This window comes from Macrobrachium nipponense, chromosome 8 (genome assembly GCF_015104395.2).
Source record: "Macrobrachium nipponense isolate FS-2020 chromosome 8, ASM1510439v2, whole genome shotgun sequence".
Classification (NCBI taxonomy): domain Eukaryota; kingdom Metazoa; phylum Arthropoda; class Malacostraca; order Decapoda; family Palaemonidae; genus Macrobrachium; species Macrobrachium nipponense.
This window is the reverse complement of record NC_087203.1, coordinates 80,524,861-80,545,749: the sequence shown is the minus strand read 5'-3', so window position 1 is coordinate 80,545,749 and position 20,889 is coordinate 80,524,861. Positions and strand designations below refer to the sequence as shown.

At 35.0% G+C, this 20,889-nt stretch overlaps 1 protein-coding gene across 1 annotated transcript in view; it reads right to left on the bottom strand.

Moving 5' to 3' along the window:
- The window catches only part of LOC135222879 (adenylate cyclase type 3-like), a 628,074-nt gene that overhangs the window by 20,705 nt on the left and 586,480 nt on the right, over positions 1 to 20,889 (bottom strand). The window contains 11 exon segments of the mRNA XM_064261239.1: positions 3,445 to 3,527; positions 3,926 to 4,151; positions 5,026 to 5,101; positions 5,521 to 5,645; positions 6,629 to 6,880; positions 8,798 to 8,914; positions 10,329 to 10,416; positions 11,008 to 11,169; positions 11,367 to 11,479; positions 14,062 to 14,172; positions 14,729 to 14,867. Of these exon segments, the coding sequence (XP_064117309.1) occupies positions 3,445 to 3,527; positions 3,926 to 4,151; positions 5,026 to 5,101; positions 5,521 to 5,645; positions 6,629 to 6,880; positions 8,798 to 8,914; positions 10,329 to 10,416; positions 11,008 to 11,169; positions 11,367 to 11,479; positions 14,062 to 14,172; positions 14,729 to 14,867 (1,492 nt within the window).

Below are 20,889 nucleotides of genomic sequence, written 5' to 3'. Positions count from 1 at the left end.
TTACCTTTGTACCTCCTCTGGAAAACCAGGAACTGCCCGACCAGGAGTCAGCCTGGAGTTTTCCCCTCACGACGGTTGTCGCAGCAGCCGGAGTGAGGGCCTCCCCTGCAGTAGGTTCCACCTCTACGACGGTTGCTGCAAAGACCGAAGTAGAGGGGGTTCTCCTGCAATCCCTCAGGCTACCATGCCTCTGCTCCTGCCGGCGTTTCTGGCCTTTCCCCAGAGTCTGGGCCTCCGTCTACTCCTAGGACTAGTATAGCCAGGTCCTGGAGGAATAAGAAGAAGAAGAAGAAGAAGGGACGTAACCAATCATTAACAAACTAACCCAAGAGCCACATGCTCTCCTTGACACCTGTGCCCGAGGTACAGTGTCGCATCGTTTGCAGAATGATCCTGGCACCTACCAGAGAAGGTAGCCAGCCTGATCTCTGCCAGTAGCACTAACCCTCTAACCCCTAGCCATTGTAATACTAACCCTCACTTAAATATACTACCCTCATTGCATTTCCCTCCTGGTCAACTAACCACTCATCATCCCCAAGCATCATTACCTCTTATCATGTATTTTTACAATTCCGTCGCTGAACTACTACTACGTGCGTACCACACTCTGGAATGATTGCGTCTTCATTTAAATGTATTGAGTAGGTTAGGCTAATGATTTAGTACCAGGGCATTAGGTTAGTAGCAAGTAGAATTTTCAAGTAACCTTATCTAGGGGTAGAGTAGACTGTCGTCACAAGACAACCCGTAGTTATTTATTAGGCTAGACTACATCACTATATTAAGTTAGTACACTTAGCATCTTTGCCTATAAGTTAGGTAGGCCATTGTAGTCAGCCGTATCGCTGCTCAAAAAACTTCAAGTTAGAGTAGGAGAACTGGGTAGTCGAGGCGATCAACTTATTTAAGCCAAGACCTTCACGCCCGAAAGGGAGTGAATGCCCCTTAACAGGGGAGCTGCTACGTCTATAGAACGCCTCGCCTTCCCAGCAGAGTTTTAGTTATATTTAATTATAAAAGTAGCAGCCATGCTTTCTCCTGAAGCGACTGTTGTTGGGAGAGTGGGTATGTCGTAGGAATGATATTTCCGGTCTGACGGAAGCTTAGGGTAAGAGAGGCAAGTCACAAGAGTAGCTAGGCTTCGAGATGGATTTTAGGGACTTCTACAATAAGACCTATTTTCCTTCCCAATTTGCTGGCGTTTGTGTTTACCACCTTTCAGGCAATGCTCGAGGCGGTTTTTGGAAGCCCCGTGATTCGAAACCAACCAGTATCGCTCTCAGTCGGCTGCGAGACGTGATCTCGGACAGAGGTCAAATTGCCAGCCTCCCAAAATTAGGCCTACCCACGACGTACTGGTGGACACGAACCCCAGACCTGAACAGAGGTCAGGCCGCATTCTTCTACAAGGATACACAGAATATTGCATAAAGGTACGTCTGAAGTGTAAACTTCAACCCAGCACCTTTTACTACCATACGACTCTTGCTAAATTCATTTTCAATTCTCATTTTTAACCCCTTCTACATCAGAAGCCCTTTGTCCTCATCGGGCCACGTGCTCCCCTTTGTGACTTGTTTAAAGACCAAGTTTTTCGTGCATACCTCAGTGAACCATTCGAGTTTTACCTTCCCCAATGTTAGAGAATTAATCAGCCTTAATCAAAGCAAGAAGTCATTTTTCCTTTATCTCGTTTAATCTGGGATTCTTTCCAGATTCCATGAGTCACGTGCCGTCTCTCTGCCGCAAGTGTGCATTAACCCAAGTGAATGAAAATCAGCTTGAATTGAATGAGACTATAAGCCCAACGTGGGGGCCAATATCATTTAACTTTTCTCCAGGCCAGCACGGGCCTTTTTGTAAATAAATAGTTTTAAAGTAACGAGCTGAGTTTTCCGGCGACCTTCCCTCTAAAGAAAGAAATTAATAACTATCAGTTTACGGTAAGTTCAAGCAATTCCCTCTTGAAACCCCTCAATTATTTCCGTTTACGTATCTAGCTTCTTCTCAAGGCCCTATATACGTAAAAAAATGATATATATATATATATATATATATATATATATATATATATATATATATATATATATATATATATAGATATAATATATATATATATACACACACACACACACACACATATATATATATATATATATATATATATATATATATATATATATATATATATATATATGATAACTTGATCACGAAGTATATAAAATGTAATGCTATGTATAAATAAAGGTTTTTGCAACAAAGGAAAAAATGAAAAGCAAGATAGTCAAGCACTTTCGGTCTAGTGCGACCCTTTACTGAGTAAAGGGTCGCACTAGACCGAAAGTGCTTGGCTCCCTCACTTTTAATTTTTTAAAAAAATTCGTGGGTAATAACCTTTGATAATTTTGGGATATTTATATATATATAATAAGTATATATATATATATATAGTATATATATATATATATATATATCTATATATATATATATATTAAATTGGGTTTTTTGCCACGAAGGAAAAATGAAAAGTGAGGGAGCCAAGCACTTTCGGTCTAGTGTGACCCTTTACTCAGTAAAGGGTCGCACTAGACCAAAAGTGCTTGGCTATCTCGCTTTTCATTTCTTCCTTCATTGCAAAAACCTTTATTTATATACATCGCATCACATTTTATATACTTCGTGATCAATTTATTCATATATATATATATATATATTATATTATATATATATATATAATATACATATATATATCTAATACTATATATATATATATATATATATATATATATATATATATATATATTATATATATATATATACACATATACATATCTATAGATATATTATATATATAATATATTATATATATATATATATATATATATATATATATATATATATATATATACATTATACATATCTATATATATACTATATATATATATATATATATATATATATATATATATATATATATATATATATATATATATATATATATACGTATATAGATATATATATGTATATATATATATATATATATATATATATATATATATATATATATATATATATATATATATATATACGTATATAGATATATATATGTATATATATATTATACTGTACAATAGTAAAAGCAGTAGTTCATCTTCTGAACTGGTTATGAAGAAAGTACGGATAATTATTTGAAAAATGCAGCCAAACATAAACTTTGCAATGTATGGGGATATTTTAAAAATTTATTTTACGTTTTAAAAATACAAGTAAAAGGTAAATTCGGTTTTAAGTAAACGTTTTAAGGGTAAAAAACCAGTTTATTTTATCTAATATCGTAATAATAAAACTACATGAAATTATCTCAAGTATACAAGTGTCAAACTGTATTGTATATTGAAGCCTTAGTGATTATATCCTGATAAATTTTACCGTAGTACTTACACCATCAAAATCAGATATAACTTCATTGAGGAAACGCAGGCATTCCAGACCCTGATTGTTCACTGATTCCTCAGAGTAAAAATCTGCAAGCAAATAACATACAATATCATGAGTGCAAGAATCACTGTCTTGTCTTCTTAATATAATATCTATGCAAAGTGAATTATATTTTAGGACAGAAGTATTGTACATGAAAAGTTTCATGGTAATAATCAAGCAATGACAAGTTTTTCAGCAGAACAAAAACTAGTACGTATTTAGATTAAATGAAAGTCACACAATGAAACATTGTGGTGTTACGCATCAATATCTTATTAATATTTAACATTATCTGAAACAAATGATCACTTCCAAAAATTAGTTTGTATGAAAATGACCTTTTACTTTAGCAGGCACAACGGAACTGAAGAAATAAGTGGAACATTATTTATTATTGAAATACATTAGGATATTTTCCTTTATGGGCAAAGAAAATACACACCTCCAAAATTGGGCATTGAAGCGAAAAGAACTCCGATTTCATCGTAGCTCTGGGAATACAGCTCTTCATGTTTCTTTCTCCTGATTCCCATAAAATGCGTTGCAACATGTTGCGGCAGAATGTTATACACCAGTGCTTCATTCCTCTGCCTGATATCTGCAGCCCTTTCTCTCTGTTCCTCCACTTCACGTCGCCACAGGTATAATACGCGAGATGTCTTCTCAGTCTTCAGAAGGTGAAAACAGGAAATGTTATTAATAAGTGCAGCTGTGAGTGTAGAAATCGAAATAAAAATAATTACAGCCTGGGGATGATAGACAAAATGATCAGGAGTTATTCTTTTACCTTAATTTTGCTCTAATTCTCACCTCTTACTTCAGAATAACTTCTCGTGAAACTAATCATATAGTATTTACTGTTCTTTTCTTTAAATACAAATCTTTAAATACAAATCTTTAAATCTAGCATTAATATTTTGCATTTTAAAATTGTTAGTTTCAAATGATGCACTTTTGACCCACCATACATTATATTTATACCCTGACAGACATAATTTTGGACTTTTAAAGTTTTACTTGACTTTTAAGATTTTATTTGTCTGTTATTATCAATAAAATTGTTTTTACTTGAGGTTTCCATTAATGGGATTACACATGAAATAAGTTCTCTCTGGTCTTCTCTGTCCAGTGCATAACACAAAGTAGAGATAACTCATTTCATAAGTTAAGCCCATAATGGGAAAAGCTGAAGTAAAATTTTTTAAGAAAGCAGCTATGATAACAGGCAAAGATAGGCTTGAAGTCTGAAGTTACTCCAATAAAAAATCTTCTATACATTATCATAACAAATACAAACTTGGTATATAAAATGTCCTCTAAAAACTGCTCTCTAAATAATTACCAGCAAATGGAAAATTGGTTGGCATTCATTAGGAACCCTACTTGCAAATGAAGAATCTCTGTCAAGTATCTACAAAGGTCAAACTATTTGGAAATATAAATTTTGGCAAGTAGGAGGTAAGTAAGTATACCAAATTTGCCTCTTAGCTCCTTGATGTAAAATGCATTGTCACTTACAAAAACTTAAGTGACTGTACTTACCTCCCTATTAAGTATCATGAGAAGAATTGTAATCATGCAGAGCTCAACTGACAAACTGGTATGATCCTTCACCATCCTGAAAAAGCACACATTAATATAAAATCCTCATGACATGTAAGAAATACTGGAAGGCTTTGATTTTTTGCTTGATCATTCTTTGATTTCCCTTTTTCTCATCAAGTGCGTTCTTTTCTGTGGAAGCTTCCCTCTTAATGATACAATGAGGTTAGGTATGTCTTAAAAGATTGGGTAACCTTATTTTAGGATATGCCCTAAAATTGAAATGACCTTTAACCTAAAAATTTTAAAAATTTCTGATCCTTGACCTAGAGCCAAAGCTCCTCTTCAGTATATGTAATAAATATGCATTACTAAGTAACACTGTATAATATTCCAACTCATACAATAATTTCGTAATTATTCTAAGAGAACAGGTTGCAACTATTCTTGCAATGTGTTGCCAAGTCGAGCAAAACTGCAGATACTGAAACTCACCTCTTCTTATCATATTCAGACCAGTCCTCGGCAGTTTCAAGAGCATGCTTCATTATAAGCAAATTCATGGTGCACTGTAAACCCACTACTGCAATCATTACCAGACTCTTGATCATGTAGCTTACCTGTGAAAATACAAACATCAGCTAATGTTGCAGTTCAATAAATAGTATGAGATTATCTTAAGCTTAGCAGTTAGAAGTAATACTGTAGTTAATATTAAAATTTTGATGTCTTACACATCACAGTACTATTGTTTCACTTACATCACAGTACTATTGTTTCACTTACATCACAGTACTATTATTTCACTATCTCCTGAGGATACAGGGATTCATAAGATAATTATTTCAATCTCTACTATTAAACAAATGTACATAAACCCATACAGCTTACACAATTTCAACTTTAAACTTCCATCATTCTTCAATAAACAGAGATTTCAACAAAATAGTATTTTAAAAAGTATATTGATTATAAATTAAAAAAAAAAAAATTCTGATGAATTCCATATACGATGCTTTGAATGAAAATAGTCATATCTGTTTTTTCCATTTTGTTGCCTTATCTACTACAAGCAAAAAAATTATATTCTGTAAAAAAAAATATGAAGTGAATGATTCTATATCTTTTAGTTAGAGCAAAAATGGCAACAAATTCTGTTGATGTGAACAGCATGTTTACAGTCAACAGATGTTTAAGAGCTGTAAGTAAATGGTTGGATTCTTCCTAAAACAAAGTTTTGGACCCCCAGGATTCACGGGAAATAAGGATCACATCCCCCCGCGAATAGCTATTATCCGTGAATACTAGACACTCCTCTAAAAATGCCTATTAATGTCTATTTTGATAGTTCAAACAACAAAAAACCTTTCTAAAAAGGCGTTTACCTGCCTATTTTAATAGTTTTATCATGGAAAATGTATTTAGTCAAAAAATATTGAAATACAGTAATTAGGGAATATGTATTTCTCTATGGAAAAATTCAGAGAATAGGTGAACTTTCCACAAATAATGTAGATATACATTCCACAGAAAAATCCATGAATAGGTGAAGCTGTCAATCCCGTACCACGAATAAGCGGGGTCTAGTGTACAATTTACTTACTTGTGCTAAAAGTGAAGCTGCTAATAGTATCAATAGGGTGAAATACGAGTAGTATGCTGGGTGTGGACATATGTTAGTTGTTTGTAAATTGAAGAAATCACTGTCTTCTGGGATTTCCTGAAGCAGTTGACTGAAACTCTCATTATCAACTTTTATGGTATGATTTTGGACATCTGTTCTCTCAAAGGTCATAGCGGTGGCATTATCGAAGGCCAAGATGTCAAATGGGTCATCTATCTTGTCACATAAATACTGAAAAAAAAATGCCGTTAATGCGTTGGATGCTGCAAAATATAAATTAACTCTAAAGTAAGCGATCTAATGATTATAATTAATAAAGAGCTACTGTAGTATCAGTCACTGTAAATGTGAAGCAGCAGCTCCATAAAAAACAGGATGACTGATAATGACAGCAACAAATAAGAGGAAAAAGCTATACTCTGTGGATTTCAATAACAAAACTTCATCGGATGAACAAAATGAAGTCAGAAAATTTCTCATAAAATCTTAAATATCATCACTGCTTAATATTCACACTACATAAAATTATTCTTAATGAACATCATCCAGTTTATACACTGAAAAAATATACCAAACAAAAATCATCAAGAATAAAAAGAAAATTATATATTATGCTTCAAGCAAAAATGTTCTAAACTCACAATTAAAGTTTTCATACTGTCAGCATAAGGGCCTTGTAATAAGGTATTCTTGCATAGTTTCTGTGAGTCACTGTCTTCCTCCCCTATTACACCCAGAAAGGGAAATATTCCAAGCAATGTAATAAATACCTTTTAGGGTTCACATGCACAGGCATTACTTATCTACAAACCGTTCATGATGTTATCAGCATCAGAGATGCCTTGAAACGTAGTCATTAGCTTTAACCATAGATGCGTCTTCACATCTAGATGACAGTCATGTTAAAATGTGAGAAAGAGAATCATTCATAAGCTGGGTGCCATTATCACTTCTGAAGGATTTATAAAGATTAAGTCTGCAGTAATTTCTAACATATACAGACGACCGACAAAATGAGGAGGGCCTTAAAGAGAGATATTGGCCATTTATTTATATGCCGAGTAACTATTTTCAGTCTTAAGTGGTAAAAATAGGACTAATCACAAAACATGACTCAATGTCTTATGGCCATCAAATACATTCCTATGGGTTACTGTCTGAATGTGTCCCTTTACAAAACCACTTCTGCCTCAAGGGAACTGATCTGTTTAATAGGGGCATAAGAGACAAGTACTTCAGAGGTGACCTGGTACACTGGGGATTAGGAGGCCTTCCAACTTGAGACAAGCTGAGTTTGGATCGACTTTAGGGCACTCGAGGCTAGGAGGACTTTCATTTCAAGAGAAATGATCTGTGTATAAAAATGATCTTCTTAGTACACTAGGGGTTTGTACGATTTCCACCCAGAGAGAAATAAGCTGTGTGTTAACCCAGGAGATAAACCGTTTCATGGATGACTTCTAAACAATAGAGGTCTGGAGATATTTCCACCTCAAGAGAGAGCCCGAGTGCTTGGGATGCATTCCTGACATTGAATGATTGGATGACTTTCACTTTAAGAGAAACAAGCTGTACTTTAGGGATGGTTTTTAAGAAGGGAGATAAAGGACACTTTCAAAATATGACGGTAGAGATTGTATGATCTATGATCGTAACCATCAGCAGCGCAACAAGGATTGGTGAAGATGGAAAAGGGCTAAACCTGTTGTGCAGTCAAAATGAGATGTCATAATAGTGATTTCATTCAAGTTGTCTGATGAAGATGAATAACATCTGATCAAAGGCTACAAGGATACTAGGGAACCCCCAAAAGGCCTAAACAAAGGATGAGTTCCACAATTTCCAGAAATACACACTTGGAGCATCGACCCATACAAGCTGCGCGTGTGTGTATATATCTTGGCAGTACTTGTAGCTATGCCCCAAGAGAGGTGTAATAACTTAAAATCACATACCAAATATATTATTCTTAATTCCTTTCACTATTTCATTGTTAGTCTAAACCTGGGTGTTATACGAGGGCAGTGAGTCTCTCTGGAGCAATTCTTAAGTTTATATAATCATTAGATAGGAAAAAAACCTGTACCTGAATGTGCTATTTTAGCAAAATCTGCCTTAGCTGATAACAAAAGGTATTCTTATATTTACCATGTCCAGAGTATTTGCAGCAGCTGCAAGTATGACTAATGTTGTAAACCAGGCAACCCGAAGCCCTACTGTTGAGTGTACACGATCACTGGCAGTCAAGAGAGCGTTGCAAACTCGCTGAAACGAAAGCACACTGTTAGTATTATACAATAATTGAGATCAGAATCACCAGACTAAGACAGTTCTAGTGAGTTAAACTCTTTACCGACATTCTATGAATCTAGTAACATCACTAATTTTTTTTTATTGCATTCTGTGAACCTATCAGCACTAATATGCCTGAACCCTTGTAAACATCTCTAGTTTTACTTTTTCGTGATTAATGACAATATGGTAAATAGAATAATGTAACAAATCTTATAAATCCAAGACGTGCAAAGTCATTTATAAAATTGCACACACATTTTAATCGTCTACACTTAACTTAGCCAATATATGTAAAATTACGAAATAAAAAAAAAATATGCAATAACTTAAAAACCTTTTCACTAAAAGACCTTCCTCAATATTTTGAATGTATGCGAGTGACTGACCCTAATGAAGTGTTACAAAAAGGATCTACTGTATTACATTAAGGACCACATAATTCAACGAAACAACCTGGGCCTTGACATTGGTAACGTTTTTTCTTCTTATGTCAGTTTTTCCTCCACATACATCTTATTCTGACATTAGTGTTTCTCACATGACGAAACAGTTTACAAATTACTATTAAAACCAATTAAAGCAAATTTACACAAAATTCATATATTTGTAAATCTAAATGAGGCATAGGACTGAAAAATACATGTTATCTTATGCACATTATCAAACATTCTTCATATTCATTTCAAGTAGGACACCAGAATAGTTGTATTCTTGCCTTGTACGTATTTAAAAAATTAATTTCCATTATCACAAAATAAACAGCGAAGCATTCATTCGAGCAAAGGTGCAAAATATTAAAAGAGAATCACTGCAATCCTAACTTACATAACAGCATAAGTAAAGCCTTCAATTAACATGATTCCCTAATTAAATGTAAAGGTAATTTACCACACTAACACTGAGGGCACAATAAACTTTCTATGCTTGAACCTTATAAATAAACAAAATATATTTACTACTGTTAGAATCAGAATGGTTATTATGTACTGAAGCCCGCCTGAGAAAATAAACTACAAGTCCCCAGTTATCAGAGGGGGTTCTATTCCCGAGGGGGAATAGAACAGCCATTAACCGAAACTTGCAGATTTATGGCGCCATAATGACACATATAGCGTCGATAACCGGTTATCGGAGACGTAAACACTATGGCACTCTGTTAGGTATGTTCTGGTGCCAATAACCAGAACTGAGCCTGTTATGGCGCCATAAATTGCCAATTTAATGGCGCTAGATGAGCACCATGAAACCGGATTGCCTATGACCAAGTCTGCCGATAACCGGTGACTGCCTACTTTACTGATAGGACTCCAGGAAGGCCATAATTGCAAGAGTTTATTCCACAATAAATACTGAACAACAGGAAAAAGTCAAGTCCCTCATTTACCAAAGGGAAAGAACGCGCAGCTGATACAGATGCCATGCTCGTCAGCAGGAGGACGCCACCTAGTAGTATCAGTATACTTCCACCAGCACTGCAAGTGAAAATGAAATTAGTTTCATATTGATTAGCAAAAAAACGTGAGTGTTACTACACAAATTGCAATGACAAAATATGAAGTTGGCAAATCTCAAAACTAACTACTAGTAAAGTATGAAATAACGTTTTGCAGATTTTCAGATAGACATCATACATTGTATTGTGACAAGCATTTTACCTCGGTTAAAATTTCACATATCAGAAAGAGCAGATTTACAACAGAGTATGATGAGCAGCATGTTATGAAACTGCAAATTTTCGTGAAATAAGCTACACTAAGAAATGTGTTTTATGGTGAAAATTTAATCTCAAGTAAAACATAAACCAGTCTTCCCTTGAAGAAGCCACTTCAAATACTGTACACTCTCCCACTAGGGAACAACCCAAAAGTACAGCAATTCTTCTAAACAGCACCGTGCATAATAGCATTTCCTGGACATCATGTTACCATGGCTCCCATGACGTTGGTGAACATGAACTATCGTCCATTCTATATCTTGACATTTGAAAGAGCATAACGTGCAGCTACCCACTTAGTAACAAATATATTTAAAATAAATGGGAAAAGGGTGTCACTACAACGTACGTGGGCAGCAGTATGAAGCGAGCTATGGTGATGATCAAGAGCACCAAAGGAACCGCCGTGGTAGCAGCTCCGCTGAACGTCTCCCTGTGGTGCTTGTAGGCATGCTCAATCTTGCCGTCTCGGAAGCTCAGGGTCACCATGCTGGTTTGGCTCAGAAGGTCGCTGCGTGTGAATAACATTAATGATCAACTATGCTTTTATAGTTCTAAGAAAAAAAAATCTAAGGTAAAGTTCTAAAGCAAATTCTAAAATATCAATATCATGAAATAACCGCAACGGAAGATTTATATAAAAAAAAATCAGTAGTACAGCCAAAGCAAACGGCAAAACTAAGCAACCAAATCGTTAAAAAGGAATACCTTCGGCCATCTCGATTGACCAACTCCTTCTGCAATTTGGTCTTGAAGGAGGAGTCGGCGTTCCCTTCCTGCAGCGACTTCAGGACCTTCGCGTCCTCTACGGTAGAAAGCGTCTGCAAAGAGGGTAATAGTAGAAACAGTAGCACCTCATCTAAAATATCTCACAGTCAACAGCAAATTCATTTAGTTCCTAACCTAAACTAACCTGTATTCTACACTTGACATTTAATGTAATATAGTAATCTAAATACGTATTTGGCAGTATAGCAAAAAAGTAATCATAATTATGTAGCTGATTAGTCCGTGAAGTCGAGGTTCATTAAGATGAAGTACTATTACTTAGTACTAAAAATCACATCTCATCTTAAAGTACCTCTCTTAACTGGATCATCTATGGAAAACGGTATAATGGCAGCCCTCTTTATGCTGAGTCTGTATTAACAGCAGCATCAACGGCGTTAACTATACTGTGGTACCGAACAGACAGAAACCATTCACAGCTTATTTTAAGGTCCCTCTATTTTAGGGGAGTCTTCGCTCATTACGAAACCAGACGCTTATTCCTTACAAACGCTCATTCACTTTCCCATACCAGAAATTAGGATCTCTCCAAGACAGAGAGAATGCAAGGGTAAGGGACAAACGAAAGGGATACAAATTTATGGGCGGAGAAGGTATACAAGTTCCAGGGTCTACCTAAAACGTATAAGAAGCTCGGATGGAAACTTTTATTTTATTTATTTATCTATTTTGAGAGGAAAACTAAAATCAAGAAAAGGAAAAATAAAACATGTATTGTTAGATACATAACTAATATAGTTTGAAAAAAAATAACGTAATTCTGGTTTTATGAAAAATACCTAGTTTAATTATAGCAGAATTAAACAAAATGACAAACACACAAAAGTTAAGTATGCTGTGAATGGTTTGAATAAGCAAAATTAAAAACGATATAAGAATGCAAATACGCAAACTGATACAGAATCGACATATGTATATCAAATGATTGGAATACACACACACACACACATTTAAAAAAAACCGCGGTAAAGGTTTCACAAAAGGGAAAAGAATATGCCTTGTTTACATGACGAAAAAATGTAAACACCATGAATATTTTAGAATACGGTAGAGTTCAGACACACCATTTCCAAAATAAATCACAGGCCATTCTTCAATATAGAGGTTAACGGAACGGATAACCCTTAAATCGAAACGGCCCATGTTTGTCTTGAAGTCATTTAGTTCAAGTATCACTTCAACGACTTTTGATCCCAGAGCTACCTCATTTTCTAAGCGGCAACTGCCGTTCGAAGGGGACAGTTTTCCTGCTCGCAGAGCGAAAGCCAGGAGGAAAATGTTCCTACACTGAAAATTTCTTGCTAAAGTCCCTTCCGTTACATAAATGAATAACACTGTAATTAATATACTGAGGGGAACAGTTTACAGAGAGAGAGAGAGAGAGAGAGAGAGAGAGAGAGAGAGAGAGAGAGAGAGAGAGAGAGAGATGCCCCAAGAAGGAGTGACTGATTGACTTTAACATCTTTGTCGTTACAAGTCGTTACAACAAAGGTTACTAACGGAGAAAACCATCGAAAAACGAGCTATCTCAATGAATGACAGAAAAATCAACAGCCAACATCCCATATAGACGTGTTTATTTAATTGCTCACATTTTCAAAGATTATATGCACAGTGTGATTTAAATGTCAGGCGTAAAAGTAATTAATTACTACAAATTGATCTCTCTGCAAGTTCCGAAGTAGGAACCCTGTGTCAGCCTGTCGCCTGAAGTATACCTGCAGCAGAACGGATTTCTGAGTGTTCTTCTCTCTCGACTCACGGGTTTAGCCAAAACAATACGACAAGTTTATTGCTTAGTGATGATAAAAGGCATCCGTTACTTTTTTAATCTAATCCTATATTGGAAATTGAGGATAGGATAGGTTACGAAAGGACATGAAAGAATAAGCCAGGAAAGAACTGTGTGCCACTGTACAAGGTCTAAAGGGGTCGGGGGACGAAGGAAGAAAACTGGGTATTAAATAACAGCCCTCTGGAAGATCTTCAAGACAGCTGGAAAATGAGACAGGGAAGTCAAGGGATTGAGTGGTGTTGAAAGTTGACAATCTTTCTTTACAGGTTAGATAGGATCAATTGGTATACTAACATATTCTAACCTCGGAATGACACATTTCTTTAACCGCCACTTTAACTCATTACGGAACTGATGCGTTAACACACAACACTGTATTATCTTAGAGAGAGAAAGAGTAAAGTGGTGAGAAATTTCGCTTAAGAATGTACGTTGATGAGCAATAAGCTTTCTGTGCTGAGATATCCATACAACTTTATTAATACACACTGAGATTATGTAATGCCAATTTTCAAACTAGAAATTATAAGACATTTTTGCTGCTCTCCTTCAGGTTCCGTGTATCCTCTGTAGCCCGCTGATGGTACTGTCTATACTCTGGAACCATACTAAGAGTATTTTGTATAGTCCACATTACTGTGTATATCCCCAGCCAAACTATGATATATACTGTGTTTTTTTCAAGTCATACAAAAGTCAATGTATATATTTCATAACCATACTAAGGGTAATAAGTATATACCTATCTAAACTTAAGGTGCTGTGCATGTTTTCGTCATGTTATGGATACTACATAAGATATATACTAGTAGTACTTACTGTACTGTCCCTCGAGGCCATGGTGTTTTCAGACGGGACGTCCCGCGAGGGCTGGGAGGAAGAGCTCTTGGTCCCATTCTTCATACTCTGAAGCGACGGCCGAGGCTTGTACTGAAATGCAAGAGGCGCTAGCATTTATCGAGTTGCCTCCCATGAGTTGGCTGTCAAGAGGAGGTATCCACAGAACAGAATTTTTACGTGTTATTTTCACATTTTATATTTCAGTAACCACATGATTCATATATTCAAAATCTACCAGTAAGTAACGATATGATGTTTATCAGCAAGAGCTGCAGATTATTTTCTATATTCCTGTGAGAATATTTGACTGTGTATTGTGAACTATATTAACGAGAGACTAACATTATTTTCCCGATTACTCTACAAATTTATGACTGTGGATAAAACGTATTTTAGAGAGACTTGTACCAGTTTCTTTTTGGCAACTTTTTGAATGAAATTATTTAAAGTCATGTGATACGCATGAACAAATTATTTTTCACAGCTGTGTTTAAATTTTGGGACGACAACCATTCTTGCCGATTCTGCACCTGATAATACACCAAAGTTAAACTTTTAAATCATTTTGCCATCGATGCCGATAAACGTGGAGGTCAAGAGTTTACGACGCTGCATCAGTCAGTCAATCAATCAATCAACAGCTTACCGGCATCAGGACCTTGGAGATGAAGTATGTCTTGAGCCCTGCGGCTCGAAGGGCGTCTTCTCTCTTTTCTCCGTAGGCCGGCTCGACCTCAAATTCGTCTCCGATGTACTGAAGAGTTTTGTTGCTTATGTGAACGCGTCTGCAATGGAGTAAAAGCAATGGACTTCATAGAAAAAAATAGGTAAATTATTCAACACTGCCTGAAACTGAATGAATTAGAATATAGTGAAATATTGATAGACTTTAAAAAATTAGCATATTTATGAAATTTATTATTATTTTATTATTATTATTATTATTATTATTATTATTATTATTTTATTATTATTATTATTATTATTATTATCATCATCATCGATAAAAATCGATGAACAATCACGCTTACGTTGATAATAAGAGAAAAAGGCCCAATAAATGAAAGTTGAGTTTTATAACAATATCACTTAATTGGTCTTTTTCTGAGATTAATATTATACAGAATATGGGAAAAATAAAAACGAGGAGAAAAATAAAAAAACATGAGTTCATTAAATGATCCATCTTCACGTGGTAGTCTTTCATGTTATTAATTTGTGGATAGCAAACGCCATTGTCTAATAATTTTCCTTGAAATTGAATACATTCTTACAGCACGTTCAAGCCGACCAAAACTCTCTTTGGAAAGAAAAGGTAAAGTTCAACAAACTTCTGAAAAAAATATTCATTCATTCCTGACAGAATTGCAGCCATTCTATCAGAAATCATACGACACATCGTGGCAAAATATATAATGATGTGAATGCTGCAAGAAGCTTGATACTAAAACAACTGTCCGCCCCCCCACCCCCCACAAAGCAAACCTTTGAAACATATTTCCAAAATCTCTGGAACGTTCCACGCTTACTAACAATGTATTCGGCTCTTAACAGTGTTACAGAGTAACTCGGTCATAAGCGAATGGTTTCACGTGTGTTTATTCTACAAGATACCATGACGGTACGTGCTTTAGGCACAGGCCTTCAAGTCCCATTGTATGCACCTATGATACCTTGAGCATTCAACTGGGTATGTGGTAGTTATTTCTCTGTAGTGTGCTTAATCAAGGCGTAAAGCTAGGTATACTCATAAATAAAATCCAACAGTATTATATGCCCTTCGAGGAGACACTTACTTAACATTTATTTTTCCATCCTCCCAGGCTTAGCAGAGCCCTTCCACCTGACCTATTAACCGGAACGCTCGCATTTACATAGATATTCCTCGTCTTAATATCCCCCCATTTAGTTTTTTTTTCTGGCTCAAGGGTCCTTTCGGATTTGCATTAATTTTCATTCTGTATTCCTCATTTTTTTTCTCGAGTTATAATGATGCTCATGCATGTACATACTAATTATATGTTCCTGAATTAATTTTTTCTTATTCGACTTTTATACCTAATTTCTTGTTTTTTGCTCTTATATTCTAATTTGATTAGAAACCGCAATATAAGCATCAAAATATACTACAAGTTTAGTTATTGGGGATTACTCTGTACAAGAAATTTTTTTTTTTGAATGATTTAACATTCATAGAGTCATAACAAGAAATGACCTTCAACAAAGAAAACTTCTTGGTAGGAATCTTCATATGTAATGAGATTCCAATGAAAAAGATGTAGGTTGTCATATGTTTATCAAATAATTAATAAAAAGAAATTCGTAGACCTTGTTAACGGCGAATATATATATATATCAGGAACCATGCAAAACAATGTAAAACCTACATTGACAACAAAGATTTCGTGCAATCGGCCATACTACCAAAACACAAGAGTTAACAATCCTTGAGTCGTTGTTTATAAAACAACTCGTACCATCATTAAACACCCATACTTCTGCGAGTCAATTGTATTTAGCATAAGCTCTTACTGTGGTGGCTTCCTTCCATTTAGTTCCTTGCTGTCTCAACCTCTAGGTTGGTTGTTTTTTTATTTTTCATCGATTCATTTTTACTCTAATGTATTTTAAATGAACTTTTAGACTATACTTTTAACTTTTTTATGTTTTTATCTTTTCTTATGTGCAGCCCAGAAGATGTAATTCTGTAAACAATTACGAAACGTCGGCAAAATAATAAAAAAGACAGCCTAGTGATGTGTGGTTTTCGTCCGTCTTCCTCTGATTATAGATATATATATATAGATATATATATAATATATATATCAAAGGCAATCATCTGTTAAATATATAAAATTATTTTCTCTCTCTCTCTCTCTCTCTCTCTATTAATGAAATTAAAAATGGAGCTGCAGCTGGGCCTGATGGTGTCCCTGCTATTTTGTTAAAGAAAGTAGTTCATTCTATTGCAAAGCCACTTGCAATATTATTAAGACAAAGTGTAGATACAGGCAAGATTTATGATGAGCACAAATTAGCATATATTACCCCTACTTTCAAAAGTGGATCAAGACTAGAGGCAAGTAATTATAGGCCTGTGAGTCTAACATCACATATTATTTAAGTGTATGAAAGGGTAATGAAGAAAAATATTATGAAACATTTAATAAAAAATAATTTGTTTAATATAGGACAACATGGTTTTGTACCCGGAAAAAGTACACAAACCCAACTGTAAGTTCACCATGAGAACGTATACAAAAATATGAAAAGCGGAAATGAAACAGATGTGGTTTATCTTGACTTTGCAAAAGCTTTTGACAAGGTAGATCATAATATATTAGCGAAGAAAATTAGAAAACATAATATAGTGGATAAAGTAGGAAAATGGTTAAAAGAATTTTTGCACAACAGAAAACAGATAGTTATTGCAAACGAGGAGAAATCGGATGACCCTAAGGTAATATCCGGTGTGCCACAAGGTACGGTGTTAGCTGCATTACTGTTTGTTATTATGATTGCAGACATAGGCAGTAATGTTAAGGACTCGGTAGTGAGTAGTTTCACCGATGACACAAGAATAAGTAGAGAAATTACTTGTGATGAAGATAGGAACGCGCTACAAAGAGACCTTAACAAAGTATATGATTGGGCAGAGGTAAATAGGATGGTATTTAACTCTGATAAATTTGAATCAATAAATTATGGAGACAGAGAAGGAAAGCTATATGCATATAGGGGACCTAATAATGAGACAATCACAAATAAGGAAGCAGTTAAAGACCTCGGTGTGATGTTGAATAGGAACATGTTATGCAATGATCAAATAGCAATTCTATTGGCAAAATGTAAAGCAAAAATGGGAATGTTGTTACGACACTTCAAAACAAGAAAAGCTGAACACATGATTATGCTTTATAAAACATATGTTCGTGGTCCACTTGAATATTGCAATATGATATGGTACCCACACTATCAAAGGGATATTGCACAAATAGAGAGTGTACAAAGGTCCTTTACAGCGACAATAGAAGAAGTTAAGGATCTTGACTACTGGGAAAGACTGCAATCCTTAAAATTATATGGGCTAGAAAGGAGAAGAGAACGCTACATGATAATTCAGGCATGGAAACAGATAGAAGGAATTGCCAAAAACATCATGGAGCTAAAAATATCAGAAAGAGCAAGCAGAGGTAGATTAATAGTGCCCAAAACTATACCAGGAAAAATAAGGAAAGCACACAAGACATTAACCACTACGCACCAGCATCGACAATGCAGCGTCTATTCAATGTGTTGCCAGCTCATCTGAGGAATATATCAGGAGTGAGCGTAGATGTGTTTAAGAATAAGCTCGACAAATATCTAAGCTGCATCCCAGACCATCCAAGATTGGAAATGCAAAATATACCGGAAGATGCACTAGCAACTCTCTCTCTGGTAGACATTAGAGGTGCCTCACACTGAGGGACCTGGGGCAACCCGAACAAGATGTAAGGTCTGTAAGGTCTCTCTCTCTCCTCGTTTAAAATCTCCTTGATCTTTTCAATTTCCGCTAAGAATTCCCGCATAACACATAAGTACGTGGAAAATGTTTTAATCATGTATAGCAACATCTAAGAAAACAATAATGACATTCCTTGCGAAGTGGAATTTTAATTAGTTCTTTAATACCCTCTTTCTTCAGCTCGCCATCAAACGTGAAGAAAAGGACCCAAGTATACAGACACATACACATACATCTATAATTACACACAAACATGAGTACTTACATATGCAGTATGTATGTATGGATGCTCCAGCAATAATAATGATACTAATATCAATAAGTTCAATGATAAAAATAAGGCATTCTATAGGGGAAATGTATGGTGTCATCCTCATGCCAAATTTAAACCTTTACCAAATCACAAATAAAAAAAAACAACTTTGATCCGATTCAAGAGTACGACCAGTATCAGGCCCATATATGAGTCAGAGAGAAAGAGTAGGACAAAAAATTGCATTTCCAAGTTATTATTTATTATTATTATTATTTTATTATTATTATTATTATTATTATTATTATTATTATTATTATTATGCTCAAATATTATTTCCGTTCCTAACAGGGACCAGGATCAGATTATCAACAAACTTTTCATGGATCGACCCTACGTTCAAAATCGATTGTCCCTGGAAATTCCATGAGAATCCTCAAATCAAATTTGAGGCAATAGGTACTTCTATCAAAGTGAGATGGTTCCTTCCGCCCTAAAGATTGAGATCCTTACTTTGCAGGGTTTCTGGCCTTATTATGGCAAATAGCCGCTTGCACAACATCGCATGAAGTTTACTGCAAGGGTTGGGTACATGTCCCATATTTTAAGAAAAGCAATGACGTTGTCTGAGCTAAAATCTTTTCCATCAGGCAAGGTATAGAGAGACCTAAATTTCTATATTGAGAATTGCAGTTTACACATACACACACACACACACATATCCAATGCAGCACGGACAAACGCATACTTGAGAATATCCTGAAACCCAATGGTAGAAAGGTAAGTGAACTTGAAAATGCAGAATAAACTACGAGCGTACTTGTTCCAAGTCCTCATTTTCACTTAGCTTTCCACCGTGGATTTAAGGATATATTATATATATATATATATATATATATATAATATATAATATATATATATATATATATATATCATATATAAAATATACTATAGTAAACACACGATCCTCACTTTACTTTATTTAGGATATCACTACATCATCACACACACACACACACACACACACACACACACATATATATATAATATAATATATATATATATATATATATATATATATATATATATATATATATATACAGGACTAGCCAACAACTATTACAGTTCTTGTCAAAAAACTTTTAAATTAAACACTATTTACACCCTAGTACATAGAGCATTGAAATACTCTTCTAACTGGTCCATTTTTCATAATGAAATAGAATTTTTATTAAACTGTTTTCAGAGAAATTCTTATCCTAAAGATGTAGTTCTCAAAATCATTAACGTAGTATTAACCAAATTTCTCCAGCCACCTATAGCCAATTTCGATGTTCCAAAAAAGCTTGTTTTTGCATCCATCCCATATGTTTTTGATACCAAGTTCTCACGCAGACTCACACAAATCATAGAACAGGAAATTCCATGCCTTCAACTCAAACTTATTACTAACAATCGATGCAGAATAGGCTCATTTTTTAACTTTAAAGATCGCCTGCAGGCCTTCATGAGATCGAACGTTGTTTACAAATTCACATGCCCTGGATGTCCTGGGTCTTACGTTGGATCAACACGTAGGTTACTGCAGGTGAGATATTGCAGTCACATGGGTTACAGTTTTCGTACAGGTCAGAGAATGAAGCAACCAGAATTCTCAAATATTAAAAATCATGCAGCAATAGAAGTCTTGAAACAGCACTTCTCCATTATTGGTTATACGAGGGACCCAGAGCACTTAACTACCTTAGAGTCCTTACTCATTAAAAGGCTGGTTCCTTCATTGAACAGTAACTCTACAGCTTCACCTTTGTAGCTGTCGTCTTGTTTGGAGAACGCCAAAGTTTGCCATTCCTTCTCTGTCTCTTACCCTGGATGGTTGGTGTTTTTAGTTCTCTCTCTCTTGGTTCTTTTGCCCTTGTTTTAAAATCTTTAACTTTTAAACTTTTGCGGTATTTTAATGATGTAATAGTTTTAGTATTTATTGTGAGTTCCTTTTATGATGTAATTGTTTTTATTTCCACAGACTGATGATGCACCGTGTTTTTTT